The 26,365-nt window shown below is 37.9% G+C and overlaps 1 protein-coding gene across 1 annotated transcript; it reads right to left on the reverse strand.

Annotated features, from left to right (window-relative positions):
* Window positions 1-25,108, reverse strand: LOC117336487 (atrial natriuretic peptide receptor 1-like). Its single transcript, XM_033897036.1, has 20 exons — window positions 24,590-25,108; window positions 24,198-24,308; window positions 23,302-23,440; window positions 22,311-22,447; window positions 21,954-22,065; window positions 14,029-14,104; window positions 13,028-13,124; window positions 10,263-10,493; window positions 9,908-10,012; window positions 9,260-9,331; window positions 8,493-8,661; window positions 8,045-8,200; window positions 6,997-7,195; window positions 6,249-6,389; window positions 5,483-5,606; window positions 4,472-4,540; window positions 4,150-4,312; window positions 3,083-3,193; window positions 1,420-1,511; window positions 1-314 (listed from the first exon to the last, which is right to left on the reverse strand). The coding sequence occupies exons 1-20, from the start codon at window positions 24,791-24,793 to the stop codon at window positions 24-26; spliced, it is 2,799 nt and encodes a 932-aa protein (XP_033752927.1). The 5' UTR covers window positions 24,794-25,108; the 3' UTR covers window positions 1-23.
* Window positions 25,109-26,365: the final 1,257 nt, after the last annotated feature.

Below are 26,365 nucleotides of genomic sequence, written 5' to 3' on the forward strand. Positions count from 1 at the left end.
GCACCGTTCATTTCTCTTTAAAGTCAGCTCGAATGTTCTTCCGGGTCAAAATCGTCCGCGGGGTCAAATATATCGGACGCAGTCGTGTTTTGATTTTGGATATCTAAAGCCGACGGCAACTGCGGTGTTTTGAAAGGTTTCGAATTGTTTTCTTTTTCTTCTGCAGCTTCTTGACTGAGGTGGGCGTGGCCGAGGTCAAGGGTCGACGCTGACTGAAGATCGATATCGATAGATGTCGCCTTTCTCGTCAATAGGCGGAAGTCTTCTTCACACTCGAATCCGTCTAACCAGTAGGTCACCATCCGACCTTTACCCTAGATTAGAACAGAAAAAAGTACTTACTAGTATAGATTTATTTCCATTGTTTAATGTCCTATCAAAACAAATACGTTCATCTAACGATGACATATATTTTATATGTAAATGGCAAACTTAAAGACCGCTTTGTCGCATACACCCAAGGTCAATTAAACTGGTTATGGTACCTTATGTAACGAGACAAATATGTTTCAACTGCCTTTACTAAAGATCTGTTACTGATGTGTATTGACGCATTTGCTCTGGCATAGATTGCAATTCAGCATAAACACCATTGGTTGTTTGAGTATCTGACTTTCCACACACTGTCTTTGAGTTGATTGTGAGCCGCTCTAGATACTAACACAATATCTAATACAATTCACCATTTTCAAATTCCATGTACATGATGTACTTGTATCACCTAGACGTTTGAAAGGGATGACCTTTCCACGTAAATGTACTACACGTAGGTGACGGAGACAAATATAATATATGAAAATGGCGGTTAAGATCGGTGAAACTGTCTTACAACCGGGCATTCAGTAAATATGCTCATTTATTTACCACACACCTGACATGTTTGGATATAGGTTAAAAGTCTCACACCAGGAATAAATCAATAGAATATCAACAGGGATAGATGGAAAATGAAGTGATAGCATTTTCAAAAGTATGTAGTGGTATACGTTGTAATCATATACAGTGGAACTCCGTTAACTCGAACTCGACTGGGCCCCACGATAAAACTTCGAGTTATCCGAGTGTTCGAATTAAGCGAGTTGCCATTTTTGGTGCAAAGTTTGGTCAATATTTGTCAACATTATATAATCATTATAACTCTGCTGTGTCGCTCATCAGTTTAGTGTGAAGACTGGTCAATACATGTACATATTTGTACATGTATATATTATGTTGAGTTCTGTCACTCGTAGTTTGGTGTAATTTTGCCGATATACAGTCTCGATAAAGTTTCTTTCGCTTTGTCACTTCAATAACGATCTGATGTAGATGCCATGTTTACAACAGGATAACCATAAAATGGAATTCAACCGTAATAACAATTTATTAATGTTATATCAAATAACCGTTTGAATTTAACACAGATTATATGTAGCTTACCTTAATCTCCATTTCTCCTCGTTCTAGTATCTTGAATTTGCCACTTTCTTTCAGTAAATTATTTGTTGCATCGCTCATGTGTATCTTCAATGCTGAAGAGGAAGATAATATTAGTTACATTCTTCTCCTAGAATATATTTGCCGGTTACTCGATTTGTAGCTCTTCTGCTTCTGGAAGATCTTCTACCTCTTCCGTCTCGAAGCTGAAAGATTTATCTTCCAAGATGGCGGCGACCATGTTTTAAGTGTGCGAGTGATGAGTTTCACTAGAGGAGGACATATGACACATACATGCACGTGTTTGTGTCATAGTGTTTGAGAAAACTTAAAAACCTGTTTATTTTGGGTTATATTCTCCCGGTTTACTCGATTTACATATAACGGAATACGATCTTCTTAGAAGGCTTCTCTTCTGAGAAGAGTGCAAATCGAGTGGGACTCAGGAAGAAAACGAAATGAAGTGTATTATCGAGAACCAAAATTTCCACATCTTTAAATGCATTTATCTAATCTGTCCCTCTTGCGATGTTCATGTCTTTTGTTCTAAAATCTCATTTAAATGCTTTTCACTTGTGACGTTATTATACCATCCTTTGAGAGAAATAATCTTTGCTGTTTTACGATCGATGTACTTCAGTCTGCAAGGTTTCCAGTTACAACAAGAACACGAGATACCCCATTATTCGTGTGTATTTTCCTAATTGGTTACAAAATTCATTCGAATTTAAGCATGACATGCAGGGAAACCTCCTTGAGGGATTAAACGTCCATCAGCAAAGTTTAGTACTCAGCAATTTCAAAGGATTTTACTCACAAAAAGATAAAACTTTTGAATAACAATCTGTTTTGTAGCATCAATATTGTCTTGATGGGTCCAATCAACACACAACAACCAACTGCGTCTACTATTTCAAATAGACGGCAGATAATCGTCAAAATGCGTATTTTCTGTATCATTGCTATATAAACAAGTGCAATCAATGATTGCGAAAGCTCACCGGCGGCAGCAATCACACTATGCATTCATTTTGAAATTGTATGTCACATAATATCGCTCCTAGACCTCTAATGGATGTATAAACCAAATAAGAAGGGTGTGGACTTACAAGCTTTTCAAAACTAATCTCCAATATCTTTAAAGTGAGTTTTTGTGTCAAAAGAAGTAAGTCCACTAAATGATAAAATGCCAAAATGCCATTTTTTCTGCACGATTTGCCACAGCATCACTCCTGGATCTCTAATGAATGTATAAATCAAATTAGAAGGGTGATAGGTGTATACTTTTGGACTCGTCCCCAAAAATTTAAAGTGAGTTTTGGTGCCAAAAAAGTTAAGTCAACAAAATGGTAAAATGCGAAAAAATCACTTTTTTTTCTGCATGATTTTGCCATAACATCACTAATACACCTCTAATGAATGTATAAACCAAATTAGAAGGGCATGAGGTGTATACTTTTGGACTTACAAGCTTTCCAAAAACTTACTCCAAAAACTTTAAAGTTTTGGGGTGGGACGCCGACGCGGACGCCGGGGTGACAGCATTAGCTCTCGGTTACTCGTAACCGGTGAGCTAACAAGAGTATTTCTAAATTCAAATTGAGTTATGTCCCTTCTCAAGTTCTTCATATCTCATATTGATGCTGTAAGCTTATAACTCCAGTACCTTGTCCGTTTGACTCCATCCTTGATGCGGTATTGACAGTGTCTCCGAACAAACAGTACCGAGGCATGGTAAGGCCCACAACTCCAGCCACGACTGGTCCAGTGTGTAGACCTTTGAATAGAACAGAGAATATCGACAAAATAACAAAACTGTTATTCCGATCGAACATTGATACTGGGTGGGGGAAGATAGATTTGCTTGGAGATCATTAAAAAAGTTCAAGAATAAGACCAAGTGTTCAACATGATGAACGTCTTCTTCATCGACGACCCTCACCATGTCGATCTAGATCAAATCAGGATTTACAGTGTAGTCATGTTCCTTAAATGAGAACCTGGTTGATGACAACAGAACAACAGGAGATTTCGAACACGTTGGGCCTCATATAATACAAGGAAATGACATACAGTGTATTTCCATATGAGATAATTTAGCTACTAAGAAACCCTTGGCGGATTCATAGAAGTTATAAATCTGTAAAGCAAAATTACATTATTCAACATCGTCCCTATCACTAAGGTTTCCCACTGATTATCCCGGAGACTCTCAATTTAACACATGATTGTTATTCCTGTGTCTTAGTTACTGGGAGTAAAATGAACACATTGAAAATAAATAACAAATAAAATCAGTAAAAGTAAGCGGAAGAAACCGGATTTTCCGTTTTGTGAAAAAAATCAAGCAGAGCAGTTCTGGGCACCCCGTGTCTAATTGGATTACCTCGTTAAAAGACATCAAATTCTAATATTAGTGATTGTTAAATATACGGAAATGCTATGTGAAGATGTACATTTTTCTAAATTGTGAACAGGTCAAATGTCTGCATAACAGTATCGCTCCTGCAGAAACCATTTAGGTTCGCATTCAGCTTAGGCCATGGACCGTTAAGTAGTACTGGTGTGTCAAAAATACGTCAATCATTTTTCATCCAGTGATAAAATATCACCTCAAGAACATTTGTTTTCACTATAATTCCATTCATTGGAATTTGATTTAATACCAAGGAAAATTTTGCCAAATCACACGAAATAGTTTTAATCATAACATTGCTTTGATGCTGTACTAACCGATACGGATTTCCAGGTGGATTGAAGGTTTGTGAGGAATCTGGAACTGTCGTACTTCATTCAAGAGTGCAATTGACACTGATGCCATCTCAGTCACGTGATTGTTGCCATTCCTCTCCGGAAGTCCACTGACAATCATGTAGGCATCGCCTATTGTTTCCACCTGGTATGAAATTACAATGCTTTAGAGTAAATATACATGTAATTAAGTTAATCAAGTAGAGTTATGTAAAATAGGATATACTGTGGTGATTTTGTATACTTATTCTTCACACCATTGCCGTACTGTATGGGAGATCCGCTGTTAGCTTGTTCCACCTACCTTGTAGACATCAAAGTGTTTAATCGTGTCATCAAACACTGTGTAGAGGGAGTTGAGCAGATCCACAATCTGTTGACGAAAATTATAGATTGTTAAATATTGTCCAAATATTTGCCCTGGCAAATCTAGGGGAGCAGGTCGACGTTCTTCAACCCTTCAAACTCACGCGTACGAAATGGCTTGCTTGAATGGCCGGTCAGGGGATCTTAAATCTAAATATATAGCTATGGGCCATAAATTATATGTGCAAGGATCAGATGAGATAAAAGAAAACACTGTTTGAGGGAAATCATTTTCGTTTATCATTTAACTTTATTGAGACCAAAAAGCTATCTGTTAACTTTATGAAATGTCCAAAAATAATATGAACCAAATAATGTTTGTACTACTCTCAGGAGAGACTACCGTTCGGCGTTTTGAGTTAAACGTTCTCGCAACAGTTAGGCCATTGTGATGATTCCATGTTAAAAAGGATGGAACAGAACTCACAAGAAAGAAACAAGAACATAAACAATCCAGTTTTTTAATTTTGCCAAGCAGGTCTGTACAATGTTCCCTGAACGAAGATATGAAAGGAAATCCCGACATTGACCATATTGCAATGACACGAGTGTAAGGTTCTTTTTATCACATAACTTATAGTCTTTAGATAATAAGCAAAACCGTCATATTGATATATCTAAAACACACGAAATGCATTCGACTCGGACGTTTTCAGTACCGAGACGATCGAGTAACGTCAAATTTTCGTGACGTCTTAATTGCATTGCACTATCGGTGTAACTGTCATGTGAAATTATGGCATCGGCTCACCAATAAATGGTAGAAAGAGGCCGTATGAGATCAAATGATTTTGGAAGAACTGCGATGATTCGAAAAAAAGAAGTTAAGATATTCTAATAGAATATCAAAATATTGAGTATAGGGGGTTGATGAGCACAACATATTTTTAAAGTGTTCAAATGAGTTTAGGATAAGATTAAATATACATTAGGGACGCTGGAAGGTTACCTGTAGCGGAGTACTGGCAGCCGCGATGGACGTAAACCCAACGATATCCGAGAAATAGATTGTAACCATCTCAAAGGCCTCGGCCTGTACCGACATTCCAATCCTCAGCTGTTCTGCTATCTTCCTGTAACACGAAAAGATAAAACAGATTTTTTTTGTTTTTGTTTTTGTTTTTTTTGTTTTTGTTTGTTGGATATGATTGCGTATTGCCTTTGTGTGAATTTTATGGGTTTTCTTCTGTAGATTTTGGAATATCCAAGAAAGCACATTTATTTATAATTTAGAAATACAAACCAACGTGTGTTTAATCGTATAGGATCGACGAACTTTCATTGCAAAAATAATTATGGCCAGATCTAATTGGTTTAATTACATAATTGGTAATGAAAAACCCATGAAACTTTCATTTATCTTGAATATTACGCGATTAATGCGATTTTGTATGGAGAAAATTGATAGGTATTAATTTAGGGTACCATGACAATGAGTTGGTGGATTACATCAGTCAATATCGCCTCAGTTACGATTATAACAGTGAATAACAATTTACGCTATCTGTTTTAATTTATTCATGTGAATATCATGGAACCTATATCTTTTGATTAGTTGATATAAATCCTCTTCGGGACAATAAAATAACAAATATATGCGAGCAGATTACATGACTATCTTTAACAGACGATATTTTGCGGGCTTATATTCATATGCATAGTTCTTAAACAAGCAGGCTGATATGCAGAAATGGTCACGTGGTTACTATGGTTACCTTGGTAACATTCGGTAAAGGAGGGATTCCGTCTTCCGTTTTTCCTCCTCCAGTTGAGCCGTCCTCTCGTCCACAAGATCCTCTAGCTGGTTCGAGTATTTCTCCATCATCGTCATCATATTCTCGATAACATTTGCTTTCCTGGTTGACGAATAAAGACGGCGACATAATTATCAGAATGCATATTGTGTGACGTAGAGACGAACCTCAAACCGAGGCAACTGAGATTCAAACCTCAAAAATCTTACCCCGGGGTTTTGTATCAGACAAGAACGTGATTTCTTTTACAACATAACTCTGAGTGATCAAAGCTTGACAAGATTTTGTGTGTAAGGTGATACCAGTGCATACTTAAATTAGCAGAAAGAACCGAAAACATTTGCCAGTTTTTCAAAGCATTTTGCAGTTGTGAATTTATGGCGTACGCATGTGTAGGAGTGATTTTACCTGTATGACGGCAACTATATAGATTTTAATCAGTAAATGTAAATTTTATTTATTTTATAACAATTGAGAAACAATTTATATCAACTTATATTAATCACGCTTGTTAGCCCGGATGGAAGCGCGTTAGGGGTCTCGCTGTGGGAGGAAACCAAAGAACCCGGAGAAAACCCACGTGGTCGGGCAGGTGACCCATACCTTTTACATCCGATCGGGGAATCGAACCTCGGTCGCCTTTGACAAGCAAGTGTGTTCCCACTGTGTCACCCGACCACCCACTTATTTTAAGCAGTAGACGGCTTACTTGTAAGGGTTGATCTTGTTGAGAACTTTGAGGACAGTTTTCGCGGTCGGTCTCAGTGAGGGATCCTCGTTCCAGCACCGTTCAACCAATTTTTGAATCCCTCCAGTCTGTTCAGCTGCCGGAAAGCTGTCAGTTAGTGACGTAAATTCTGGACGACAATAAAAGCCATCCTTCGGTATAAGGACGTTCCGGATAATCTCTGTAAAATCCGGAAAAAGAAACGATGTATAACTTTGGAAAGCAGTAATATTTTTTTTAATTTTTAATTTGTACCGTTACTTTGAACCAAGTCATCACCAGCATATCATAATCGTTTAGAATACATTTTTTCTTCTTTTTCAATAAAACAAATTATTAGATAGAAATGTTGTATCAATTAATTCTCACAATTGACAAGGAAGTGGATAAAGGGTAATTCAGTCGACATTAAGCATTTAATTCGAATACAAACATCAATTAATCTCGAACACATACAAAGAACATATTCTTTTGACCTCAAGTCGGTTAATTTTGTTTTGAAACACCTGCCTTGGTAAGATAGATTAAAATCAACTACTTGCGCATGTATTTTATTCATATTATGACTAATTTCTTTATGTTGCAGTGTACTTTAGTTTTTGCTTTATTCTATCTAGCTCTTAATTTGTTTTGAGATGTGCTAATGCCGTGTGTCTTTGCATATTGCTATATATTATAGATGTGAAACTTGGAACAACATTTTGTCTATTTAGTTTTGTCAAGAGTTATGTCCCTTGCTTTGCCGGTTTCATTTGTTCCGGATAATTAATCCGCCTTGAATCTAATTTTACAAATTTACTTTTACTTTTGTCTTGATCATGTGCACTGAAATGTTTGTTTGAGGGGAATTGATGAAGAAACATGTGCTTTTTCCTCTGTCATGAGATTTACCAGGCCGTAATCGGTTATAATATTTTCACAATCTCTTCCTTTGGAAAAAAAACCGATAAATTGAAAAACCTCTATAACGCCAAATACGGAATATTTATTCTAATGATGACAGTATAACGCATTTAGCTCTTATACTGACCTTCTGCTGTAAAGTCCAGAGACTGGTACGGCGGCTCTCGTGTCACAATCTCCATGGCAACGACTCCGAAGCTGTAGATGTCTCCGGCAGGTGACCCCACCCTCATTCGTTTGTTCAGGGCTCTCTTTAGAAATTCGGGAGCCGTCCAAAATAATGCTAGAAACGGAAACGGGTATAATGAATATGAAATGATCACATTCACGTAATTTACTGTTGTCATATCTGTAAATGAAAATCATTTCCTAGGCCACCTGTTTTTGAATGAGAACAAATATTACTTGTTTTACGTGTTTATTTCTTATTATAATTGAATCATTAAGAAATGAAAATGCGAATGACATTAACTTAATGTAAGTTATGATATTTATTTACAAGAGAGAAAAGAAAAAAAAAACTTTTTTTTTCTACAAGAATCGCATCATTTAGATAAAGACCTCAATGGCAGTACCTCTGTAACGGTGTTCTTCTTGTTCGGTTGTGTCCGGTTCAACACCATTCATTAAATAGCGGGGTCCAAAGTCGGTCAGTTTACAAGTCCATCTACTGTCCACTACGCACGTGGAACTCTGAAGTCCGCCATGAAACCTGAGTTCTGACCGGTGAATGTACTCGAGTCCCTAAACAACAACACGGCAGGATGAAATGTTTATAGGCGAATACGAAACTATCACTTGAAATACTGGCCCTGCAGGAAGGGCGAAAGATCTTATCTTTTCTCTTCTTTCTTAACAACTTCCTTCTTCCTAACGTCTCCCCTGACACTGTCTCACTTTTATCCTTTAGCGTTCGCCCCTGTGAGGAAGGCTTAGGGTTCTGTCCCCTGGCCGAGACATACCAGAGTCTTTAAAAATGGTAGTTGCTACTCCTGCTTAGCGCCAGCATATTAGGAGTGGGGCGACTGGTTCACCCGTTATCAGTATAATGTGACCGGGTGGGGTGTGCTGCTGGGTGTCTTCGGCAGTATGCTCCAGTGAGGTAGCACTATAAATCGGCAAATGTCCCGGCCTACCACAAGGAGACTTCACGCAAACATACCGCAGCCTCCCAAAACACACATACGCACTCACCACACGCATACATGTCGCACGCACGGGAGGCCGTCCTTAAATGACCTTAGTTGTTAATAGAACGTTAAACAAAATAAACCAAACCAAACCAATCACTTGAAATACAAGAGGAAGCTGACTGCTGTTTATGGAAAGAGAAGCAACTCACCTTGCATATGTCTACAGCCAGTGACAGCTTGAACATCGTGTCTAACTTGATGTCGTCATTGGCGAGAATATCCTGCAACAAGAATCACGCCTTGATCTGACAAATCGACGGTAAGGGGTCATGCTCAGATGACGTCAACGCTTGCCATACACAACGCAATTTTTGTTCAGCCAATCAAAACTTATTTCCGGTATGTTTGCTCGACAGTTTGTACAGGACCAATCCGTTTAATAATTCGGAAATTTGACCATTCTTATGTCGATACCCAGCTGTACCTTCAGCTGTACTTCCGCAGACAAAAAATATCAACAAATTTGAACGGCGCAAAATAGAGGTTGCACTGTTTGAGGCATATCATGCATTTCCGTAAAAGAGAAAAATCTTCCAATTTCACGGAAAGTATTGACACCTCACGATTGTTCATAAAGATGAATTGGTGGATAGATCTAACAAACATTTATAAAACTTGTGACAAATCTTCCTGCTGAAACTTTGAAGCGATATTATATGTTTACATAAAAAAAAAAAAAAAAAAAAAACATCATTTGATTTCGACGTTCATTCGCTCACGCTGTTAAGTCATACAATATAGGATATTGTACATAATATTTCATGACTCGTCCCGGGATATAGCAAGTTCAGCGTTACCTTGAGGCTTCCCTTGGCGCAGTACTCCCACAAAACACAGATGTGACCAGGATCAGTACAGACCCCCCGCAAAGTTGTCAGGTTGTTATGTTTCAGGTCCATCATCTGTGAAATATATATTTTAACAAACATTAATTGCATGAAAATATCAACATAACGATAGTGGGAAAATGTTCCAACCGATCCGAGTCTAATGAATAGTTTGAATTTTTGCGCTGATTTCAAGCTTTTCCGGTTTTGTTTTTTTTGTTTTTGTGTGTTTCCACAATATCCACATTTTGACATTTTTTGCCTGATGACAAAGAGGCTTTACAAATCTTATATTACAACGCCATTCCCCACCAATATGTCTTACCATTTTCATTTCTTTGAGGAATGCCCTGTCTGTGGTGGCAACCTTCTTCTTCCGGATGTGTTTTACCGCCACTATGGACCTTTTGAACCTCGCTATCGCCACAGAGCTATGCTCCTGTTTCTGTATCGCCTCACAGAAAGAATCGGTCAGGGTTGTTTGTCCGTACGTATATTCTGTCTGTCTATCTGTACCCAGACTCTTCGTACTCTTGGACAAGTGATTAGAGGCGTTCTGAAATGTTCATGAAACATGATTTTTACGATACTATTGTGTTAAGGTGTACACAAAATGATGTGATATTTTGATAAAATGTTTAAATGCATTTCAACAACTATAATACTATTTCATTTTATTTGTTTGTTTTTTTGGGGGGTTTTTTTGTTGATTTTTTTGTTTTTGTTTTTCGTTTTATTGTTTTTCGCTCGAGAACAGCCAATATCGTTGTGACAGAGTCTGCTTGTAGTAGTTAGTGACTACTTTACTGAACAACATACGCAACGCTCGTCTCATGCTACTCATTTATAGCATGTTGGGTCAAGCATCTTGCACAACACACAATTCCAATAGCAGATTCCAAATCCACAGAAATCATCAACCATCCTTGGTATAAATCGAACATTAACGCATGTGGGTTAATGTTGCGTCCCGTTTTGTTGCTCATTAGTGTATTCATGTAAAAAATACATTGTTGTACATTGTTGTAACTTGTACATTCCAATGACGTCACATTGTTTACAGATCCCGCGTTGTGTCTGCACTGCCTGACACGAAGGCTTCATTCTGTGTTTTTTAGTGTTTTTGTGAGTTTTCTTACAATTCAATTGATCAGGTATGATTAAACAACCCCAATCAATATGAGGTGTGAATGTAATTTTAAGTTTAAACGGCATGTTGCGAAAAATACTTCAACTTTCACTTTGACAGCGCATTCGTGATCGGAGCTTCGATCGGCTGTCATGGCAACGACGAGGACGGTGGTTTTATCACAGTGTCGAATTTACAAACTTGCATGTACAGCCGAAAACGTCTAACTATACCTAATGTCTTTGGAAATCATCTGTAAATAATTATTTGAATTAATTACGATCCATTGCATTCGTTTATTAACGTTTGTTCTTTTCTATATGCCGATTTCGATACTTAAAACACTGAAGAGTTCCAATATTGGAGAATGAACATTAACCCTTGCTCTATAAATCGTCCTAGAGCACCCGACTACCCTAAATCAATAACTATGAAACAGGTAAGAGCGTGAAGGTAATTGTATGAGAACAACGAAAAGTGCTGTACATTCTTACGAAAATGACAAACATCGTCAAAATTACTTAAAAAGTAGTCAATTAATCGGCACTTCGTCAATTAAGACCAGTTTATAACGCCGTTATGTAACCATACTTGAATAAATAGAAGAATGTACAGCACTTTTTCTCGGTTTCTTAGCACGATGAATAAGTGCATCATATTTGTTTGTACGACAAAATACGTTGGTCGGGTGCTCTGGCCATATTTACCGACCAAGTGTTAATGTAGTCCTTCGTGCCGGTCACGTGACCACGCGAGAACAGGAGAACCGACGAAAACATCCCGATAAAGACGTTGGACACCTAACATTAAAATCCGATCAAGAAAACAAACAGAACTTACCGGGAAATCATTAAATATTGAATTTATATGAAAACATGACGATTTTTGTTCTTTTTAATTATAAATGCAACATTAACCCACATGCGAACCTCAAATCTTCCTCCAAGGTTAAATTTTGAAAGTAACGGTATAACAGTCATTATTCAGAATGTGCCTGGTTTCTGATTATTTTTTGTTTATTCATTTTTTTTATTATTATAAATTTATTTATTTATTTTTTAAACAAAATTGCTGCGTGACAGTTTGCATGTAAAAACAAGGTTTGATATGAATTAGAAACCTTTGAAAAATTTCGATAGTAATGTTCCAATATAACTTATAATTCTTGGGATCGTGAAAATTCAAAGACAAATTGTCTGATGTTACGAAATGTTCATGTCAATAAAGTACAAAATTATTCTTGTAAATCCATTTTTTCTTTGTCAAATCATTTTTAGTATTTATATCAATGCAATCTGCCTAATATATTGATTAGAACAACAAGCGTTTCATTGACTAGAATCAAATAACGAAATTTGATAAAGAATTTCGAAAAAATATATATATAATAGTCCTACACAACATCGAGAGAGCAGTGTTATCGGATAGGTATATTGATACAGGCTCGGGGGACTATGTTATATGAATATAACTTTGTCAATGGCCATGTTACCTGACGCCCTCCCAGGGACGGGTGTCTTTTATAACGTCATTATGTGCCACGATGTAGAATGAGATAAATACGGAAAACAAAATGGTACACGCCATTGATCCAACTGCTACGGATTTGCATTTGATAGGGCTGTGTGCATTGATACTCATAATAAAATGTAATATTTATGTACGCGTTTATTGTAATGCAATAGGCTGTTCCATTGATTGGTCTACTTACAATTGTGGTAATTTCTGAGTACACGTATTCATTTATGGTTGTTTAATTTTTTTTCCCATATATTTTACAAAACTGTTTCTATATAGATAAAATCTGTCTGATAACGTCTCCTGTCTGAAATTCTGATAGCCTATCATTACATTAAACCTAATGCGTCAATAATTTAATCTGGATTCAAACTTTTGCCCCAGGATTCAAAATGAGACTTCCGTGTACTATTTCACATGTAACAAATTCCCGTAATACGTACCATTATTGACCGATTCCGTTTCCCAGCCTCGAAATCCAGAGCATGGAATGGTATTTTCCATCCCATATTGTTGAGCTCTCTTTCACGTCGCCAGAACCTAGGAAATATTGACAATGAAGCAGTGGGTTAATTGATAGCTGATTTTAAAAAGACTATTTTGATATTATATCGGAAATATACATAGGATTTATATAGAAAATCCATTTTATATCAATATGTACAATAATTCTAATTTATTATGGCGAATGTTTTTAAAGATTGACGAATCATCTTCGCCTTTTTCGGCCCAAGTCAAAATATTCTGCCACCATTTATCGGCATATAGTTCTGTATTTTTCTAGAAAAAGAAATTGTATGTATATGAAAATAATACAAAATATGTCATTCTTTTCTTGTAATCCATAATTTAGTTCAAATTGAATTGATCATGTGAAACGAAAACAAAATGCATGTTTATTTCCCATTCAGGACTTATACTTAAAGTTATCTATACCAGACTCAAAAATACATACAAAGATACAAAAACAACGTCTTTCAAATTGACATGGCAAACAAAAGGTCAATGTTGAGGTCAACTTGACAGTATATCCATCAGAGTTAGAACACGTTTATGGACAGCATTTGCACTAAATTAAACTTCACTAAAATAATGCTTTACCTGACATCTGATTAAATTCCATAGTGATTCCAGGATAAAAAATTACGACTGAACAGGTACAATTTAAACCGATATAATCAATCAGGTCGTTCTTCAATATATAGAATTTCTTGTGTTGGTAGTCATGCATTAAACATGCATATTTTTATTATCGTTTTTCAAGATAAATAAGAGTGATTTAATTCCCTGTTTCATCATCATTCCAAAACATTGGAAATTCTTTAATTTTTCCCTTACTGGAGTATAGGAGAAAAAAAAATTAAAAACTGTCCTTTAATTCTGTAATGTTTTCACATGGACTATTTTATTCTAAGGAATATTTTTAATATATAATTCATCTTACCTGAAAATCAGAAGGAGAACGAAAAGTAGTCCTACCATCCCGACAGAGAGGCCTACATACAGCGCGACTTGCGATTCTGAAAGGCAAATCAGTTTCGTTAATTGAAATATGGTACCTGACTTTGTTAATATCGTGTACATAATATGTTCCTTGTTTTCGCCGATTCAGTTATTCTTTCAGATCGAGACACCGGCAACTACACCCCTAATGCATGCTGTAAAACAAACAAACAACAAACAAAAAGTGTAAAGCTTGTAAACAGTACAAACCACTTCACTTTTTAAAAATATCCGTCACGTGCCCTGCATGGATCTACTGGTTGCATATTAACAAGCAAAAGTACACTGTAATTCATTCAGCGAAGAAATGTCATTGAAAATGCTAATATATTGGAAGAACCGATCCGTCCTTAGAATACATGTAATTCCAGCGTTAATCTCGGTGAACACCATGCTATGTAACCTGTACAAGAATTGGAAAGGCGCCGTGCCATTCAAAGAGTATTGATTATCATGTTCAAGTGTCGTACAGAATTGTGAAATTGTTTTTCAGAATTGTCAATAATAAGCTGCCATATACCATTCACAGAGAATGCAAGAAATTTTGAATTACATCAAATATATAATTTGACAGCATGACAGTGTATGTAATGTAGTAAAATTACTTATATTTACCTTAATTAATAACGTCACATGTCCCGCTATCACCTGTTTACCTGTCGCCCGTATCCCATCAGTACCAGTATAGGTTTTTACCTGTACTTCTCTGTAGCTAGCTGGTCATACAGAACTTGATCGATAAGGTCCCAGAGATAATTTTGCAGTAATCGATTCCAACACAAAGTCACGTGATAGACGGTTGACAACTCTCATTAATATTCAAACAACAAATTCACACATACTCGCATTCAAAATTATCGGTTTACTTAGCACGCGTGTGTGTAAAATAAATAATGGACTAGTTTAGCATACCGGTCTAATATCGAACGGAATTCCATATCCGTAGTCGCGACAATAGGCACATGTTCACACTCGGAAAAACATCAATCGAAGTTTTCTGGAAGCTGTATATGTATAATATATACATGTAGCTAACTATAGTAGCTAATCCCATTTTACTACCCCGTCCTACCTAACTGTCCTAGCAAACACGTCCTAAATAACTGTAATAGTTAACTCGTCCTAGCTCTATGTGCAAACTAACCAATCCTACATAACAGTACTAGCTAACTCGTCCTACATATGTGCAAACTAACCCGTCCTACATAACAATACAAGCTAACTCGTCCTACATAACAGTACTAGCTAACTCGTCCTACATAACAGTACTAGCTAACTCGTCCTACATAACAGTACTAGTTAACTCGTCCTACATAACAGTACTAGCTAACCCGTCCTACATAACAGTACTAGCTAACTCGTCCTACATAACAGTACTAGCTAACTCGTCCTACATAACTCGTCCAACCTAACTCGTCCTACCTAACTCGTCCTACCTAACTCGTCCTACCTAATTGTACTTATTAACCCGTCCTACCAAACTGTATTAGTTAACTCGTCCTAACTAACCCGTCCTACCTAACTGTATTAGATAACTCGTCATACCTAATTCGTTCTACCTTACTGTATTAGATAACTCGTCCTACCTAACCCGTCCTACCTAACTGTATCAGATAACCCGTCCTACCTAACTGTATTAGATAACTCGTCCTACCTAACCCGTCCTACCTAACTGTATCAGATAACTCGTCCTACCTAACCCGTCCTACCTAACTGTATTCACTAACTCGTCCTACCTAACCCGTCCTACCTAACTGTATTAGATAACTCGTTTTACCTAACCTGTCCTACCTAACTGTATTAGATAACCCGTCCTACCTAACTGTATTAGATCATTCGTCCTACCTAACCCGTCCTACCTAACTGTATTAGATAACTCGTCCTACCTAACCCGTCCTACCTAACTGTATTAGTTAACTCGTCCTACCTAACTGTATTAGATAACTCGTCCTACCTAACCCGTCCTACCTAACTGTATTAGATAACTCGTCCTACCTAACCCGTCCTACCTAACTGTATTAGATAACCGTCCTACCTAACTGTATTAGATAACTCGTCCTACTAACCGTCCTACCTAACTGTATAGATTAACTCGTCCTACCTAACACCGTCCTACCTAAACTGTATTAGATAACTCGTCCTACCTAACACCTCCTACCTAACGTATTAGATAAACTCGTCCTACCTAACCGTCCACTAACTGTATTAGATAACTCGTCCTACCTAACCGTCCTACCTAACTGTATTAGTAACTCGTCCTACCATGTATAAACCGTCCTCCTACCTAACTGTATTAGATAACGTCTACTCCGTCTACCTAACTGTATTAGATAACTCGTCCTACCTAATGTTAGATACCCGTCCTACCTAACTGTATTAGATAACTCGTCCTACCTAACCTGTCCTACCTAACCTTCCTAGCCTAACTCGTCTAAGATAACCCGTCCTACCTAAATGTATTAGATAACTCGTCCTACCTAACCCGTCCTACCTAACTGTATCAGATAACTCGTCCTACCTAACCCGTCCTACCTAACTGTATTAATTAACTCGTCCTACCTAACCCGTCCTACCTAACTGTATTAGATAACTCGTCCTACCTAACCTGTCCTACCTAACTGTATTAGATAACTCGTCCTACCTAACCCGTCCTACCTTACTGTATTAGATAACTCGTCCTACCTAACCTGTCCTACCTAACTGTATTAGATAACCCGTCCTACCTAACTGTATTAGATAACTCGTCCTACCTAACCCGTCCTACCTAACTGTATTAGATCACTCGTCCTACCTAACCCGTCCTACCTAACTGTATTAGTTAACCGTCCTACCTAACTGTATTAGATAACTCGTCCTACCTAACCCGTCCTACCTAACTGTATTAGATAACTCATCCTACCTAACCCGTCCTACCTAACTGTATTAGATAACTCGTCCTACCTAACCCGTCCTACCTAACTGTATTAGATAACTCGTCTCCTAACGTTAGTACCTCCTACACTCTACCTACTGTATTAGATAACTCGTCCTACCTAACCCGTCCTACCTAACTGTATTAGATAATGTCTACTAACCGTCTACCTAACTTTGAACTCGTCCTACCTAACTGTATTAGATAACTCGTCCTACCTAACCCGTCCTACCTAACTGTATTAGTTAACTCGTCCTACCTAACACCTCCTACCTAACTGTATTAGATAACTCGTCCTACCTAACCCGTCCTACCTAACTGTATTAGATAACCCGTCCTACCTAACTGTATTAGATAACTCGTCCTACCTAACCCGTCCTACCTAACTGTATTAGTTAACTCGTCCTACCTAACTGTATTAGATAACTCGTCCTACCTAACCCGTCCTACCTAACTGTATTAGATAACTCGTCCTCCTACTTAACCCGTCTACCAACTGTATTAGTAACTCGTCCTACCTAACCCGTCCTACCTAACTGTATTAGTAACTCGTCCTACTAACCGTCCTACCTAACTGTATTAGATAAACTCGTCCTACCTAACCCGTCCACCTAACTGTATTAGATAACTCGTCCTACCTAACCCGTCCTACCTAACTTATTAGTTTAACTCGTACCTACCTAACCCGTCCTACCTAACTGTACTTACTCGTCCTACCTAACCCGTCCTACCTAACTGTATTAGATAACTCGTCCTACCTAACCCGTCCTACCTAACTGTATTAGATAACTCGTCCTACCTTTTAAACCGTCCTACCTAAACTGTATTAGATTAACTCGTCCTACCTAACACGTCCTACCTAACTGATAGTAAGATATAACTCGTCCTACCTAACTGTATTAGATAACTCGTCCTACCTAACCGTCCTACCTAACTGTATTAGATAACTCGTCCTACCTAACCCGTCCTACTGATCTAACTGTCCTATACTATAGATTACTCATCCTACCTAACTGTATTAGATAACCCGTCCTACCTAACCCGTCCAGCCTAACTGTATTAGATAACTCGTCCTACCTAACCCGTCCTACCTAACTTTATTAGATAACTCGTCCTACCTAACCCGTCCTACCTAACTGTATTAGATAACTCGTCCTACCTAACTGTATTAGATAACTCGTCCTACCTAACCCGTCCTACCTAACTGTATTAGATAATTCGTCCTACCTAACCCGTCCTACCTAACTGTATTAGATAACTCGTCCTACCTAACACGTCCTACCTAACTGTATTAGATAACTCGTCCTACCTAACTGTATTAGATAACTCGTCCTACCTAACTCGTCCTACCTAACTGTATTAGATAACTCGTCCTACCTAACCCGTCCTACCTAACTGTTTTATATAAGTCGTCCTACCTAACTGTATTAGATAACCCGTCCTACCAAACTGTATTAGATAACTCGTCCTACCTAACTCGTCCTACCTAACTGTATTAGATAACTCGTCCTACCTAACCCGTCCTACCTAACTGTATTAGATAACTCGTCCTACCCGTCCTAAACTGTATTGATAGTATAACCGTCCTACCTAACTGTATTAGTTAACTCGTCCTACCTAACTGTATTAGATAACTCGTCCTACCCTAACTCCGTCCTACCTAACTGTATTGATAAACTCGTCTACCTAACTTAAACCGTCCTACCTAACTGTATTAGATAACTCGTCCTACCTAACCGTCCCAACTGTTTAATTAAGTCAAGTCTACCAACTATTGATACCGTCCTACCTAAACTGTATACTGTCTACTAACTCGTCCTACCTAACTGTATTAGATAACTCGTCCTACCTAACCCGTCCTACCTAACTGTATTAGATAATCGTCCTACCTAACTCGTCCTACCTAACTGTATTAGTACTCGTCTATATAACTCGTCCTACCTAACTCGTCTACTACTGTATTAGATAACTCGTCCTACCTAACTGTATTAGTTAACTCGTCCTACCTAACTGTATTAGATAACTCGTCCTACCTAACTCGTCCTACCTAACTGTATTAGATAACTCGTCCTACCTAACCCGTCCTACCTAACTGTATTAGATAACTCGTCCTACCTAACTGTATTATATAACTCGTCCTACCTAACTGTATTATATAACTCGTCCTACCTAACTGTATTAGTTAACTCGTCCTACCTAACTGTATTAGTTAACTCGTCCTACCTAACACGTCCTACCTAACTGTTTTAGTTAACTCGTCCTACCTAACCCGTCCTACCTAACTGTATTAGTTAACTCGTCCTACCTAACCCGTCCTACCTAACTGTATTATATAAGTCGTCCTACCTAACTGTATTAGATAACCCGTCCTACCAAACTGTATTAGATAACTCGTCCTACCTAACTCGTCCTACCTAACTGTATTAGATAACTCGTCCTACCTAACCCGTCCTACCTAACTGTATTATATAACTCGTCCTACCTAACTGTATTAGTTAACTCGTCCTACCTAACTGTATTAGTTAACTCGTCCTACCTAACACGTCCTACCTAACCCGTCCTACCTAACTGTATTAGATAACACGTCCTACCTAACTGTATTATATAACTCGTCCTACCTAACTGTATTAGTTAACTCGTCCTACCTAACTGTATTAGATAACTCGTCCTACCTTACCCGTCCTACCTAACCCGTCCTACCTAACTGTATCAGATAACCCGTCCTACCTAACTGTATTAGATAACTCGTCCTACCTAACACGTCCTACCTAACTGTTTTAGTTAACTCGTCCTACCTAACCCGTCCTACCTAACTGTATTATATAACTCGTCCTACCTAACTGTATTAGTTAACTCGTCCTACCTAACTGTATTAGATAACTCGTCCTACCTAACTGTATTAGTTAACTCGTCCTACCTAACTGTATTATATAACTCGTCCTACCTAACTGTATTAGTTAACTCGTCCTACCTAACTGTATTAGATAACTCGTCCTACCTTACCCGTCCTACCTAACTGTATTAGATAACTCGTCCTACCTAACTGTATTAGTTAACTCGTCCTACCTTACTTTATTAGATAACTCGTCCTACCTAACCCGTCCTACCTTACTGTATTAGATAACTCGTCCTACCTAACCCGACCTACCTAACTGTATTAGATAACTCGTCCTACCTAACTGTATTAGATAACTCGTCCTACCTAACCCGACCTACCTAACTGTATTAGATAACTCGTCCTACATAACTGTATTAGATAACTCGTCCTACCTTACCCGTCCTACCTAACTGTATTAGATAACCCGTCCTACCTAACTGTATTAGTTAACTCGTCCTACCTTACTTTATTAGATAACTCGTCCTACCTAACCCGTCCTACCTAACTGTATCAGATAACTCGTCCTATCTAACCCGTCCTACCTAACTGTATTAGATAACTCGTTCTACCTAACACGTCCTACCTAACTTTATTAGATAACTCGTCCTACCTAACCCGTCCTACCAAACTGTATAAGTTAACTCGTCCTACCTAACCCGTCCTACCTAACTGTTTCAGATAACTCGTCCTATCTAACCCGTCCTACCTAACTGTATTAGATAACTCGTTCTACCTAACCCGTCCTACCTAACTGTATTAGATAACTCGTCCTACCTAACCCGTCCTACCTAACTGTATCAGATAACTCGTCCTACCTAACTGTATTAGTTAACCCGTCCTACCTAACTGTATTAGTTAACTCGTCCTACCTAACTGTATTAGATAACTCGTCCTACCTAACCCGTCCTACCTAACTGTATTAGATAACTCGTCCTACCTAACTGTATTAGTTAACTCGTCCTACCTAACTGTATTAGTTAACTCGTCCTACCTAACTCGTCCTACCTAACTGTATTAGATAACTCGTCCTACCTAACTGTATTAGATAACTCGTCCTACCTAACCCGTCCTACCTAACTGTATTAGATAACTCGTCCTACCTAACTGTATTAGATAACTCGTCCTACCTAACTGTATTAGATAACTCGTCCTACCTAACTGTATTAGTTAACGCGTCCTACCTTACTGTATTAGATAGCTCGTCCTACCTAACCGGTCCTACCTAACTGTACTAGATAACTCGTCCTAGCTAACCCGTCCTACCTAACTGTATTAGATAACTCGTCCTACCTAACCCGTCCTACCTAACTGTATTAGATAACTCGTCCTACCTAACCCGTCCTACCTAACTGTATTAGATAACTCGTCCTACCTAACTGTATTAGATAACTCGTCCTTCCTAACCCGTCCTACCTAACTCTATTAGATAACTCGTCCTACCTAACCCGTCCTATCTAACTGTATTAGATAACTCGTCCTACCTAACCCGTCCTACCTAACTGTATTAGTTAACTCGTCCTACCTAACCCGTCCTACCTAACTGTATTAGATAACTCGTCCTACCTAACCCGTCCTACCTTACTGTATTAGTTAACCCGTCCTACCTAACTGTATTAGTTAACTCGTCCTACCTAACTGTATTAGATAACCCGTCCTACCTAACTGTATTAGATAACTCGTCCTACCTAACCCGTCCTACCTAACTGTATCAGATAACTCGTCCTACCTAACTGTATTAGTTAACTCGTCCTACCTAACTGTACTAGATAACTCGTCCTACCTAACTGTATTAGTTAACGCGTCCTACCTTACTGTATTAGATAGCTCGTCCTACCTAACCCGTCCTACCCTACTGTATTAGATAACTCATCCTAGCTAACCCGTCCTACCTTACTGTACCAGTTAACTCGTCCTACCTAACTAGTCCTTCTCAACTGTACTAACTTACTCGTCCATGCTATCTCGTCCTACCTAACCCGTCCTACCTAGCTGTACTAGCTAACCCGTAAACCCCTGTGTATACGGATAAGGCTGAATATGTCGGGTAGAAGTACGGCCAATTGTAATGATAACAAACCTGTCTCTTGGATACACAGCTCTCCGTGGAAGCCACATACCGGAACATCCGGTGGTACGTATTCCTGGTTCGTCCGTCCATCTCCCCACCGGATAGTCCCTACGTGTGAATCCTGGGGGAAAAAAGATATTAATACTAATATGATAAAACACTGAAAAACGATACAAGAAAAATATCATATATACATGTTTTTCTTTTCCAGAGATACAATTATTTTGTGTAAGTTAGGCACGTGAGTTACATATTTAGACTAGCCATTTGAATACCAACTTGTATACATTATACTATCGTGAATGGGTTTTGATAGCCTATCCCATTATAATTATAACAGTACGTCTGATTGGATAATACTGTTACCGAGTGAGGCTTTCCGTTGAGCAAGTCATATTGTAGATGGGCGACTTCCGAGAACGTGTCGTTTTCAATAAGGTCATAAATAGCCACTCCTGGGTACCGGTCAGCGTGGACGGACATTAAAACCAGTCCGGACAAACCTGCAACAAGGGAACCGGAAGTATATCTAAAACGGAACACAACGTCAGAGTGTTACCTTAACCGGAACACAACGTCAGAGAGTTACCTTAACCGGAACACAACGTCAAAGTGTTACATAAACCGGAACACAACGTCAGAGTGTTAACTTAACCGGAACACAACGTCAGAGTGGAACCTAAACCGGAACACAACGTCAGAGTGTTACCTAAACCGGAACACAACGTCAAAGTGTTACATAAACCGGAACACAACGTCAGAGTGTTACATAAACCGGAACACAACGTCAGAGTGGAACCTAAACCGGAACACAACGTCAGAGAGTTACCTTAACCGGAACACAACGTCAGAGTATTACCTAAACCGGAACACAACGTCAGTGTTTCCAAAGGAATCGTTTCGACTTTAGGAAGATGATGTCACAGCCAGAATATCTGATATAATCATTTCTTTTGTCAGAAACAGATAATTAAATGAATGCAATAAATCAAAATAGATTAAAAAAATAAGCAATAAATAAAGGAATGAAGAAAGAAAATCGCAATTGTAGTTCAAAATTAGGTGAAGAGAAGTGAAATATGATCAATGGAAATATATCTAGTTTTAAACAGTACCAGGGGACTAAGAAAAGGTCTCTGCATGGGTAACCATAGTCTGCTTCATCATGTAAATCTAGGTCAAGAGAGGTCATGTTCTCAAACTGAGAGCCGCGAAAGAAACATATCTTAATGCACGAACAAAGTTATAAGACATTGTTTAATTGATAACATATTCTATCAGAGAAAACTGAATTATTATCAATTCTCTACCCTGAAATGTGATCAATTCCCTACCATGAATGATGTCAACTCCCTACCATGAAATGAGATGCTGTTGGTCGTTTTGGCGATGACAGCGCCACTGAGTGGCCGACTTGGCGTCGGTATGTAAGTCGTATTGAGTACTTTGGCGTACAGCAAAATGGCGTCGTGTAGGTAGATAGAGTACTTATCCGGCTGTGAAGGAAGGTCAGAAAAAATAATTAACAATGCATTAATTCGCTCTTAACTTATACAATGAGGGATTAGAAAATACACTTTTGTGTACCTCATGGAATCATGTAAGCGCAGTGTAAAAGAAAACTCAATTAAAGGCAGATTTTTACCTGAGGTTATATAAGCAGACCGAGAAAGACAAATATTATAATTTTAGAGGGTCTCTTTTCATATCCCAAGGAATGGAATATAACGAAGTACATTGCATTGATTTTAAACATTCATTTTGCTGAATCTCTGTGATTCCAAAGAACAAGACAATTATGGAGTGTTGTACAATTGTATATGGTACAAATGTTTTTCTTTTTAAGCGGTCTTTTCATGTTAAAAACAATGGCCCCACGCCTAGGGAAATTTCTGAGTTAAAATATGACTATTGGACATAGATGATATAGGAAAAAAATCCAGGAACTCAAAAATATTGGCTTAATATATAATATTATCTCATTAATTGGTAAAATTATCTGATATTTCCCAACAAAAATTAACGTATATAGGCACAAATTAATAATAAACAGATGACCACGTAACCTAAAAATAGAAACACCGATAATACACATTTTGGTGGCCGAGAATCGCAATTTGTTGACTATATCAACGACACCCATTAAACTGGACTCAATATGTTTGTTCAGCAAGATGGAGCTATTCGAAACACGCCCCCAATTTATACTCTTCGGAAGCGGAACTGGACGTTCGGATCGTCTCGGGGTACTACCTCCAATAGATCAGGCATGTTGCTCGAACCAGGAGGGTAAACTCTCGCCGAAGCTTCCTTTGCAAGTTGATGCCAGGCTCCGATGTCTTCATGTGTGTTTCCAAAGATTACCTTTAAATACATGTTAATAAACAGAATGAAATGTATTTCGACTAAAATTGAAAATATCTGTAAAAGTAGCTAGATGTTTCCAAGGATACCGGAACTCGAAGGAAGGAAGGAAGGAAGGAAGGAAGGAAGGAAGGAAGGAAGGAAGGAAGGAAGGAAGGAAGGAAGGAAGGAAGGAAGGAAGGAAGGAAGGAAGGAAGGAAGGAAGGAAGGATCATAAGACTCTTAATGACATATATACGACAAAGATTAACATGCTGTATTTTCCATTCGATGTCACTTACGTATAACACATTCCTAAATGCTTGTCGGGCTGCCTCGTCCTGGCCGTCCCCTTTCTGCCATATTGAAGTAGTCGCTAAATGCTGAATGTCACTCTTTTCCGGAAGTGTTGTTTTCAGGAACACGAACTGGTAATCACCCCCGGTCATGCGCAGTGCATCAGCCCTGAGCATGTACCGGCGGAGATCCGTTTCCGGTATTATCATCACGATGACTATAAACACAAAATTATGTCCAAGTTCTGCAGAATATTTTGAATTATCTTTGTGTAAATGAGGTCAAATATCAAGTTTACGTTATATAACTTATGTATAATTATGTGATATAAGTTATAATTGTTCATATACGTTAAACACTGACATATTTATACACATTTAAGGTCTAGTCTTAGAAGGTTTGTATCGTTGAATTATTGTTCGAATCGATCATACTTTAAGTTCACGCTACGACATGCAAATGTTCTGAACGATCGTCTTATAACAAAATTTTTGGCAAATATTTTCTCAATGCTATTGCCATTTACGACTATCATTGCTACAGGTCAATGATGACTACCAAGAATCTGATATTTAGATGATGGGGGAGGTAGCACAGGGGCGATAACCGAGTCATAAAAGGATACTTGGTACAATGCAGTTCGTTTTAGTCTTCATTCAGTACGTGCAGTTTATTTTACTAAATTCATATGCAAATCTGCTATGTCATTCGTTTTGTGTTTTGTTCTTTTTGTTTTATTTTTTTTTACTTCTTTTTGTTTGTTTGTTTGTTTGTTGTTGTTTTTTTTTTGTTTTTTTGTTTGCTTTTTGTTGTTTGTTTTTTTTTCATCCTTGCAGGAGAATATGTGATCTTACTCACACATAGTTTGAGTATTATTGATACATACGAATGTTATATTACGGCGAAAATTCTTATTTTTTAGTTTATTTTATTTATCTTTTCATTTCAGATTAAGATAAATAATACAGTTCTTATATTCCACATGGTCCTTCTGAAACTACGAACTTAAAAGCACATACCAAGTTCATTGTAATACACACGATAATTAGTCATCATCAAACATTATTATTGATGATGGAGTAAATGTAGATGATGTTATTAAAAAATGACGATGAATGATTAATTCTGTAGTTTTTTGTTTTTGTTTTTTTTTGTTTTTGTTCTTTTTTTACTGTCAAACATGCTCTTGAACAAAAAAACAAATACAAGAAAATACACGATGATAATAATAGCAGTGTTAATAATGTATCAAATGTAAAAAAAAAATGACGATTTGTCTATAAACAGTTAAGAAACCAGCAAATGAAGTATTAACGACAAACTCTTGTACATGTTTAGAAGCAATGTAAGTTACAAGTTGAATGTGTTACAACTTTAAGTTGCACAATTTATGCTCAATCAAGTTACTATTCAAAAGGGAATACAATATCTTTAAATCAAAATGAGGGATTTCATTTTGGAGGTATGTACATACTCCTGCTCTCGTCTTTGACGGCTTCGAATATGGCGTCCACTTCCGCTTGCGTTGCGTTCCACTTTACTTCCGAGTAGTGATGCGCAATATACACACCAAGGTTATCACGTGGTGACTGTAACGTCGCGACGATGGCGTCGGCGTAACCCTTGGAAACATCGTCTGATGCTGATATCAAGACAATTCGGAACCAGTTGAGACCGTACATAAAGAATGTCAGAATCCCACCTGTATCGGCAAATGGAAAAAGAAAAAAGGAAAAAAATAGATAAAATACAAATCGATTTTCATTTCAATTAAATAAACC

This window comes from Pecten maximus, chromosome 10, assembly GCF_902652985.1.
Source record: "Pecten maximus chromosome 10, xPecMax1.1, whole genome shotgun sequence".
Taxonomy (NCBI): Eukaryota; Metazoa; Mollusca; class Bivalvia; order Pectinida; family Pectinidae; genus Pecten; species Pecten maximus.